Source organism: Setaria italica, chromosome III (genome assembly GCF_000263155.2).
Source record: "Setaria italica strain Yugu1 chromosome III, Setaria_italica_v2.0, whole genome shotgun sequence".
NCBI classification, from domain to species: domain Eukaryota; kingdom Viridiplantae; phylum Streptophyta; class Magnoliopsida; order Poales; family Poaceae; genus Setaria; species Setaria italica.
Genome location: NC_028452.1, coordinates 41,228,496 through 41,238,500, shown reverse-complemented (window position 1 = coordinate 41,238,500; position 10,005 = coordinate 41,228,496). Strand labels below are relative to the sequence as shown.

The 10,005-nt window shown below is 50.6% G+C and overlaps 2 protein-coding genes across 2 annotated transcripts; both read left to right on the top strand.

Moving 5' to 3' along the window:
• Window positions 1–255: 255 nt before the first annotated feature.
• On the top strand, window positions 256–4,404 carry LOC101777821 (probable mediator of RNA polymerase II transcription subunit 37c). The gene is made up of 2 exons (XM_004962648.3): window positions 256–599; window positions 2,389–4,404. The coding sequence occupies exons 1-2, from the start codon at window positions 386–388 to the stop codon at window positions 4,122–4,124; spliced, it is 1,950 nt and encodes a 649-aa protein (XP_004962705.1). The 5' UTR covers window positions 256–385; the 3' UTR covers window positions 4,125–4,404.
• Window positions 4,405–7,049: 2,645 nt separating this feature from the next.
• On the top strand, window positions 7,050–9,377 carry LOC101777416 (dof zinc finger protein DOF2.4). Its single transcript, XM_004962647.3, has 2 exons — window positions 7,050–7,664; window positions 8,017–9,377. Exons 1-2 carry the CDS (start codon window positions 7,614–7,616, stop codon window positions 8,977–8,979), a joined length of 1,014 nt encoding a protein of 337 aa, XP_004962704.1. The 5' UTR covers window positions 7,050–7,613; the 3' UTR covers window positions 8,980–9,377.
• The last annotated feature ends 628 nt before the right edge of the window (window positions 9,378–10,005 follow it).

The window sequence follows — 10,005 nt, the reverse complement described above, 5'->3', positions numbered from 1 at the left end:
ATCTGATCACAGCCCAACCCCTCCTCCGTCAAAGATTCCTTTTTGGGCATCTGAAAGAAACCCAATCAGAAAAAAGAGCCGTTTGAACCAGCTCAGCCGAAAGGCGCCCGCGGAAAGGACACCGCCACGCGCCCCTCGCCGCAGGATCGCATCTCAACGGCTCGGATCTCCCCGCGCCGCGGCCCGGAACATTCTAGAACCCCACTGCCCACGCGCTGACGCGCCCTTGCCCCGCTATAAAATCTCCCTCCCCCGCGTCCGTCTCTCCCCCTCTCGAAACCCTAGTCCTCCACCCGCCGCCGCAACTCCGCGTCCCATCTTCCCCACCCTCCGGTCCCTCGCAAAGCCGCTGCAGCTCCGCGACCGCCGGTAGTGAGAAGAAGAGATGGCGGGGAAGGGCGACGGGCCGGCGATCGGCATCGACCTCGGCACCACCTACTCGTGTGTCGGCGTGTGGCAGCACGACCGCGTCGAGATCATCGCCAACGACCAGGGGAACCGCACCACCCCCTCGTACGTCGCCTTCACCGATTCCGAGCGCCTCATCGGAGATGCCGCCAAGAACCAGGTCGCCATGAACCCCATCAACACCGTCTTTGGTGAGCACCTCCTCGATCCCCCTCGCTACTTGCTCTTCGTCAGATCTGTTTTGTTTGGCGCGACTTGTACTTCGATCTGGTCGATCTGTCGCTGCTTTGGCTGGATCTGTGTTAGTGCTAGGTTTGTTTATGCTGTTGGTCAGATCCAATATAGTTTTTGCTTGGATCTAGCATAGTTCCTTTTGACTTAGATCCGTTACTAGTTGTATTAAGTTTGTGTTGGTATCGAGATCCGTAGTCTGTAGCACCTAGTCGTGTGTGGCCAGATGCCATAATTTTTTATAGTACCTGACATCAACACTTCAATCTGTTGTTACAGTAGATCTTGTGAAATTTGTTTGTCCTATGCTGCTCTTATGTTAGATCTGTTAATACTTAAAGGGCTATGCCATATCCTATCTTAAGCGAAGTTTAAACCACGTAGCCTGATACTTTGTTAAAGCATTTGTTTTTGTCTGTTATGCTTGCTTCCTTGATATAAGCTGACAGTTATCAGTGCATCATTATTAGATTATTTCTTGTCTGAATGATTTGTCCCCCACCTATTGTGTTGACTCGGATTTGTTGCATTTCGGTGATTATGTAGACGATTTGTTATAAAAGCATTTGATCAGTTGTTTAAAGAGTAGCATATTTTATTTGTCAACTCTTGAGCTGGCAGATTAATGATGAAACAATTACCCCAAGCGCTTTATTCCACTGATTTCAGTGTGATGGAAAGCTATGTTATCATAGCTTTTGTGGTTTTCAATCTGAAACATCTGCAGTTCAAGCATTACTTAACTTTTCAGTTTTTTTCCTTTGATGTTATGCTAGTATTTTTTTGCTTCTTCCTCTTGTGTCAAACAAAATTAAGTTTATTAGAATAATGTTTGGAATCTCTTGGGTTCAGTAATGAGAGAAGTGATGAGATCATATCCACACGAGATATCTGCATTCATTATGATGATCACTATCATGCACTACCATCTGATCTCTCATCACTGTTTTAATTTTTTGTTTTCATTAGAAACTTTTGATTCCCTAGTTTCTTTGAATATTGACCAGTAAATTTAAAGGGTATTCATCTTATGTGGTTTGCAACACCACATTTCCTAATAAGTTCTCTGTTTTAAATGTTCTTGTGAGTCTGACATTCATCTCAAAGTTTACTAGGATAGTAGTCACACATTGCTGTTCAATCTTAATGGGGAAATGATGATACCATATCCACACGAGATATCTGCAGTCATTATGATGATCACATCATGCACTACCATCTGATATCCTTGTTTGTCCATATTACTTCCATTATTATTTTTTTAATACTTGAGTTGAAAAGTTTCATTTTTATGTGCAATCTGTGATGCAACTATTCCCATTACATGAATCACTGTGATTATTATGAAAAAAATCACCATCTTTCGGCTGAGATTGCACAACCTAAGTTACATTTTCTTAAATTACATACTATTTGTTTCTTTACATTTTGCAATCAATGCCATTTGGTATCTGATGCACAGTCTTTTTTGGCTGTGTGTCTCGAAACGTGGCAAAAAACTAGGGGGAACGGATCTTGCGACACTGGTCACTCATTTATGAGCTTCCAGTTACTATATGCCCGTTTACATTAATACTAGTATTATGATATCTTTGGTCAGATCTTTGCAATATGTTGTTGTAGTGTTGACTGCAAAACTGATGTGCATACATTTGATTAGTTAGGTTCAGTTATGTACACAGTGATTTATTTGTATGCTTATGTAGCATTTGAAATGTTGCAATCTCTGACAAAATTGTTCTCATGCAGATGCCAAGCGTCTCATCGGCAGGAGGTTCAGTGATGCTTCTGTCCAGAGTGATATCAAGCTCTGGCCCTTCAAGGTCATTTCTGGACCGGGTGAGAAGCCCATGATTGTTGTCCAGCACAAGGGTGAGGAGAAGCAGTTTGCTGCTGAAGAGATTTCCTCTATGGTTCTGATCAAGATGCGTGAGATCGCTGAAGCTTACCTTGGCAGCACCATCAAGAACGCTGTTGTCACCGTTCCTGCCTACTTCAACGACTCACAGAGGCAGGCCACCAAGGATGCTGGGGTGATTGCTGGACTTAACGTTCTGCGTATCATCAATGAGCCAACTGCTGCTGCTATTGCCTATGGTCTTGACAAGAAGGCTACCAGTGTTGGTGAGAAGAATGTCCTCATCTTTGACCTGGGCGGTGGTACCTTTGATGTCTCCCTCCTCACCATTGAGGAAGGTATCTTTGAGGTGAAGGCCACTGCTGGAGACACTCATCTTGGTGGTGAGGACTTTGACAACAGGATGGTGAACCACTTCGTCCAGGAGTTCAAGAGGAAGAACAAGAAGGACATCACTGGCAACCCGAGGGCTCTCAGGAGGCTGAGGACCGCCTGTGAGAGGGCGAAGAGGACCCTGTCTTCTACTGCCCAGACCACCATTGAGATTGACTCGCTGTACGAGGGCATTGACTTCTACTCCACCATCACCCGCGCCAGGTTCGAGGAGCTCAACATGGACCTGTTCAGGAAGTGCATGGAGCCTGTGGAGAAGTGCCTGAGGGATGCCAAGATGGACAAGAGCACTGTGCACGATGTTGTCCTTGTCGGTGGCTCCACCAGGATTCCCAGGGTGCAGCAGCTGCTCCAGGACTTCTTCAACGGCAAGGAGCTGTGCAAGAACATCAACCCTGATGAGGCTGTTGCCTACGGTGCTGCTGTCCAGGCTGCCATCCTGAGCGGTGAGGGCAATGAGAAGGTGCAGGACCTGCTTCTGTTGGATGTGACCCCTCTGTCCCTTGGTCTGGAGACTGCCGGAGGTGTGATGACTGTGCTGATCCCGAGGAACACAACCATCCCCACCAAGAAGGAGCAGGTGTTCTCCACCTACTCGGACAACCAGCCTGGTGTGCTGATCCAGGTGTACGAGGGTGAGAGGACCAGGACCCGCGACAACAACCTCCTGGGCAAGTTCGAGCTCTCCGGCATCCCCCCTGCTCCCCGTGGTGTCCCCCAGATCACTGTCTGCTTCGACATCGATGCCAACGGCATCCTGAACGTCTCTGCCGAGGACAAGACCACTGGCCAGAAGAACAAGATCACCATCACCAACGACAAGGGCCGTCTGTCCAAGGAGGAGATCGAGAAGATGGTGCAGGACGCTGAGAAGTACAAGTCGGAGGACGAGGAGCACAAGAAGAAGGTGGAGTCCAAGAACTCTCTGGAGAACTACGCCTACAACATGCGCAACACGATCCGCGACGAGAAGATCGCGTCCAAGCTGGCGGCGGACGACAAGAAGAAGATCGAGGACGCCATCGACGCTGCCATCAGCTGGCTGGACGCCAACCAGCTCGCCGAGGCGGACGAGTTCGAGGACAAGATGAAGGAGCTGGAGAGCCTGTGCAACCCCATCATCGCCAAGATGTACCAGGGCGCGGGAGCGGACATGGGCGGCGCCGCGGGAATGGACGAGGACGCGCCTGCGGGAAGCGGCGGCCCCGGCCCCAAGATCGAGGAGGTCGACTAAGCGACTCGTTTCTGAGTCGTCTGCGGTGGCGCCAGGTGGAGGTTGCTGCCGCGAGTTATCTTTGCTCTGTTTTATCGCACTTAATCTATGGTCGGTTCGGTTGGCACTTTGTGGTGGTAAATTTTTGGACCTCGTGATGGTCGGTCGGTCGGTCGGTTGGTTAGTAGCGTCTGTTGGATGGTGAACTATGTCTCTCGGTGGCTCGATTGTGTTGTACCAGTCGAGCCGTCTAAGTGATACGATATTATTCTGGTTCGTTATCTCGTTGTTTACCTTTGTCCCTTTTGTTTTGTTTGTGTGCTTGGGATTTCTTGTTCTGTCGCTTCCTGCTGCTTTGAACACTTATGTCATGGCCTGTGCCAAACTGGACGTGGATGGATTCACGCGGTCAGCGCGGTGAGGGGTGTTTGTCAGGACTAGGCATGAGGCGGTCGGCGCGGTGGCGCCCGCGGCGTCACGTCGGCCAAGACCCAAGCCTAGAGGAGCTCGGCGCCGCGCTTTTGCTTGGCCTCGAAGCATGCGAGGCCAAGGCTGTGCTGGGCGCGGCCAGTGGCACTCGGCTCGCGCTTTCCTTGGCCTGGCCGGCCGGCGCTTGCGCTTTAGCCGAATTAGCCCCGGCACCCGCCAAAGCCGGCCGGCCTCGGGGTCCGCGTCAGACGTGCCGAAGCCGGGGGAGCCCCGTGATGTTCTCTCGCGCCTCGGCCGTCGCCCGGCCGCGCATCGCGTCGGCGTCACATGGGCCGCGCGACGGCGCAGGGTCGCCTTTAGATTTTGTCATCTTTGACTGCGCTTATACAAATCTGACGGGAGGCCAAGACGCGCGCGCACGTTGCCGCAGCCGGAGGTGCCGTGCTGCTGGCTCCTGGCTCCTGGCTGGGGGTGGCTGCTGACTCGGCGCGTCGCGCCGCGCGCGCTCGCTGGCCGCGGCCGGCCGGCGGCCGAGTGCTCGCTGACGCCTCCCCCTGCCCCCCTGGGTAGTAGGAGTAGGTGGCATCAAGGGAGGGAGGGAGGGGGAATATCTGCGACGCTGATGTCTCGGCTTTGCCTGATGTGATGTTGCTGGCTGACTGCCTTTAGTTAAGTTTAGGTGTCTGCTGGTCAATCAACTCGATGTTTGCTTACCAGAGTTAAACGTTGCAGCTGTTAAGGAGATAGTGCCGTCGTCCCCGATCAAAACGATCAACGTGAATACGTGATGCACACCGCCGTCTGAACACGCGAGGCGCCGGCCCGGATTTGTTGCCGTCCGAAGCGAGCAAAGAAAGATTTGTGTCACAGTCAAGAAATTCATCAAGCAATTGCTCTGTTCCCCTGTCCTGCACTAATGATGCCACCAAAGGACCTCGTTTGTGGTTATTATGTTAGAATTTTAGCTGGTCGATAAACTGATGAAGCACACCCAGCAGGCAGTAGCAACGTTAATCAGGAGAAGTGAAGCTGACGAGCTCAGAGAGCTGGAGCCAGGGTAGAAGCGTGACATTCAGGCTTGAGTTTGGGCTCTCACCTACACCTTCACTCTGGTGTACAAGGGAAAACACACACACACAAATAGCAGCATAGTTTCTTTCTGAGAAGAGACCTAATCAGATAATAGGGTACAGAGCTCTGGTCCATAGAAATGTAGTAGTAACTTGAGATAGATTTTTGCAAAAGTTTGGTCATTTTGGAAGTGAAATGAATTGAGGTCAATAAATAATTACCTTGTGCGGAAGGAAATACTCTCTTCAAGTAAAATGAGAAAGGAGATAATTTTACATTGTTTTGGTACTGTACAAGAAAGAGCGGAGGATTATGGTCTTGCAATTCCATGAATTCCATTCTTCAGGAAAATTGATAGCTGCACAAAACTTTGGGCAATGTCTGCGCCACCAGCACCTTTGAGAATCGATTGCAGAGCAGAGCATCTGAGCTAAGCTAGTCCTGCCCTCTGGTAACCATATATGGTCAATCATATTTTTCCCCATATCAGATTTTGAACAGAATACACACCGGCCTTCTATTGAGTTTTATAGAATTAGTGTCACCTGTGGAAAGTACAGTGTTGTAAAACAAATAGATACAATGATTATCTAAGAGAAGATAAGATAGTAGAATAGAATAAAAATCAACTATATAGAGAAGATTGAGATTTAAATAAAAGGATAGATTTAATTAAGAAGGTAACAGGGGAAAAAAAAACTTTAGATCAGAGACCGGAGCACAACCTCTTTGTTAGTTTTGCCAAAGGCCCATCAAAATTCCAAATCATATAACTCAAAATGATATGGATATTTCTTCACCACGTTCCGAAAGATAATAGTACCACCAGACCACAGCTAATCAGATACAAGACCAAGACAATGTTAACAACTTCAGAAAGTGCTCCAGTGATGAGCACAGGAATGGTTTCAGGTCATTCCTAGACAGCAAACAGCAACTTCAGGATTGGTGCTCCAGTGATGAACACATGAACGGTTTCATGAATTAAATTGGGCTACCGGAGGAGGTATTGGCACCCAATCGCTGCCCATAAAATTTCGAGTGTGGGAAGTCAAGAAAATGCTCGAGCATGGTTTAGATTTCCCCAATTATCTGAGCCTATAGCTCGGTATTAATTACTCACCATACATCGTATGGCTCATGAGAAAATCAGAAATTAACCTAATGTGCCTGAGCCAAATTCTCCCGGCACAATCACACGTAAGCATCAGCACGTCCGTACATGGATACGAATATAATTCTACAGTACTACGCCATGCTACCAGCTCGGGGTGGGCCCCAGCGAACAAACACTGGGTCGTCAAGCTCAGGCCGCAGGCAGGCGGACCATGCATCGTCAGACCAGAGACCAGCTCGCTTTCACTTTGTTTTTTTCTCTCTCTCTCTCGCTTTCGGAGGTGTATAAATACGGGGCACCAGCAGGGGGCCTTCATCTCGCTCATCGCCCCAGTCCCCCAGCCAGCCCTCTCGTTCCCCCATTCCATTTCGTTGCTGGAGCCCTCCTCGCTTTCGCTGGTGGCGCCGTCCATGTCTCCTCCTCCTGCACACTGATTGAGCTCTCTCTCTTCCTCCCTCCCTGTCTCTTTCCCTCCCTCCCTCTCTCTCCTACTGTTAGCTGCTAGCAGCTAGGGTTTGCCCATGGCCCTTCTCCTTTTTTGAGCCATCGCCTTTTACTCCCCCCCTTCTCTCTCTCTGAGGTGACTCATGACACATCCATCCCCACTAGCTCTCTAGCCCCATCCTCATCAGCACCCTCTCTCTCGGCCTCTGTCTCTCTTGGCTTGCACTGTTCCTGGTATAGCTCCGGCTCGATCGTTCTCTCTTAGCAGCTAAGGAAGGCCACATAAATTATAAAAGGCGCCACTTGAGGGCAGGGGCCAAGGAAAGTTGTGGTTTCTTCTTCTTCTTCTTCCTCCTCGTGCCTTCTCTTCCCCCTCGAAGAGTCACGGTCAGTGCAAGGAAGGAAGAGGGCAAGAGCTTCTTCTCCACCGCGTCGGTCGGTCCATCATCATGGTGTTCTCCTCCCTCCCGATCTTCCTAGACCCTCCCAATTGGGGCCAGGTAATCGATTTACCCTATTGCTCTTCCTCTCTACTACTGCTAGTTCTCAACTTCTCATCACCTTACTTTTAGTTTCATCATGTATTATGTGTGCACAAACAAGATGAACTGGTGCATCTTTTCTTGTATCTCTGGTTACCTTTTTTTTTTCGAGAGTGAATCCTGGGGTTTTCTTCTAGTATCAACCTCAAACTTTTTTTGATTGAATCCGTTTTTGTTTACTGCCTTTGTTCGCACCCAATTGATGGTAGACACAAAGAGAAGGGCATGATTCGAGGCATGTTCTTGAATATACCGTGCTTTGGATTCCATTCTTTGTTAACATAATTTCCTCCTTCGATTTGCTATGCAGATGCAGATGCAGCAGCAGCAGCCACCGCTCCAGTGTCTCCTCGGCGGCGGCGGTGGCGGGAGCGACCACCACCACCTGATGCCTCCGCCGTCCGGCCTGGCGCCGCTGCCGGGCGGCCCTGCTGACACCGCGGCGAGCGCTCCGGCGGGCGGCGGCTCGTCCACCTCGATGCAGGCCGCTGCGGGGGCGGCGGCGCAGCCGCGGCCGGTCGTGTCGATGGCGGAGCGCGCCCGGCTGGCGCGCGTGCCGCTGCCGGAGCCCGGCACGCTGCGGTGCCCGCGCTGCGACTCCACCAACACCAAGTTCTGCTACTTCAACAACTACTCGCTCTCGCAGCCGCGCCACTTCTGCAAGGCGTGCCGCCGATACTGGACCCGCGGCGGCGCGCTCCGCAACGTGCCCGTCGGCGGCGGGTGCCGCCGCAACACCAAGCGCTCCAGCAAGAAGTCCTCCCGTGGCGGCGGCGCGGGCGCCACGGCGGCCACGTCCTCCTCCTCCACAACCTCCACCTCCACCACGGCCACCACCACCACCGCCACCACGAGCGCAGCCATGGCGGCGGCCGAGGCCATCGCCAGCATGCAGGCGCAGCTGCCCCACCTCGGCCTCCCGCCTGCCGCCGCCGCCGCCGCCCTGGAGGCGTCGCTGGAGGGGTACCACCACTACCTGCCGCTCCAGATGCAGCCTCAGTTCCTGCAGCAAGCTGGCCTGCACGGCTACCACTTCGCTGACGACGGCAGCGGCGTCCTCGCAGACGGGTTCCCGAGGGGCGTCGTCGCCTCGGGCCTGCTAGCGCAGCTCGCCGCCGTGAAGATGGAGGAGCACGGCGGCGGCGGCGGCGGCGGAGGCGCCGTCGCGGCGCATGAGCAGCCGTACTGGGCTGGCAGCAACGGCGGCGGCAGCGGGTGGCCGGCGGAGTTCCTGTCGGGGTTCAGCTCGTCGTCGTCGGGGAATGTGTTGTGAGTTGCATGTGGCCGTCCAGATGGGGATGCATGCATGGGGGCCATGCATGGATGCTAGTTGCTGAAACTGAACTGGCTCACCCTTAAAGTAGTTCTAGGGTTTATGTGATTTGGGGACTTGATCAGAGTTGTTCTTCGTCAATTAGGATGGTGATCAATCATGTGTTGGGGTTTTACATGTTCTTTTCCTTCTCATTTTAAGAGTTTCGAGCTGGTTAATGTCGTGTAGTTGGTAGTTTTGCATGTAGTGGTGGGAGGTGCATGCATGTGTTAACTCATGGAGGTGATATGTGTCAAGTTACTTAACTATATACTATGTTTAATTAATTACAATGGGAACTTGATCATGGTTGTACTAGTGCGAGTTCAAAATTTCAAATGTGTGTTTGGATTTTTTCATCTCTGCTTGTCGACTGAAATGTCATGGAACGATTATATTGGTGTGTGAGCATATGAGTGGCTATGGCCTCACATTGGAAATTTTATCAAGAGCACTCTTTGATCAATGTGTGATGTTTTGGCAGTAAGACTAACCCTTTTCATTTTCATCGATTTTGAATCTTAATTTGATGGAATTCGCTCCATCCGCTACCTCTAATCCCCTTAGCTCCAATAACCTCCGGAGGACAATTGAGAAATTGTGTGTGAGTATAAATGGTTATGTCCTTGCGTTCAAATTCTAAAGTGTTGTATATTGAAGATTAAATCTTAATTCAATGAAATTCGCTCCATCCACACCACCTCTCAAATAAAGCAAATGAAATCCCTTAGTTCTGATAGCCTCCAGCGAACAACTGAAAAAAATGACGTATGGGCATGAGTTCTCGTGTTCAAATTTGCAGATGTGATGTCTTGGTGGTTAAGATCACATATTTCATTTCGTCGAAATTGAGTCTTACTTCGATAAACTCTCATCCCATATATCAACTCTTGATGTGACTGACAATTCCCTTATTAGTTCTGATATATCAGAGAAAGTTAAAGGCACTCAAGTGCGTAATTTTAAAGAAATTTTCAATTGTGCTGA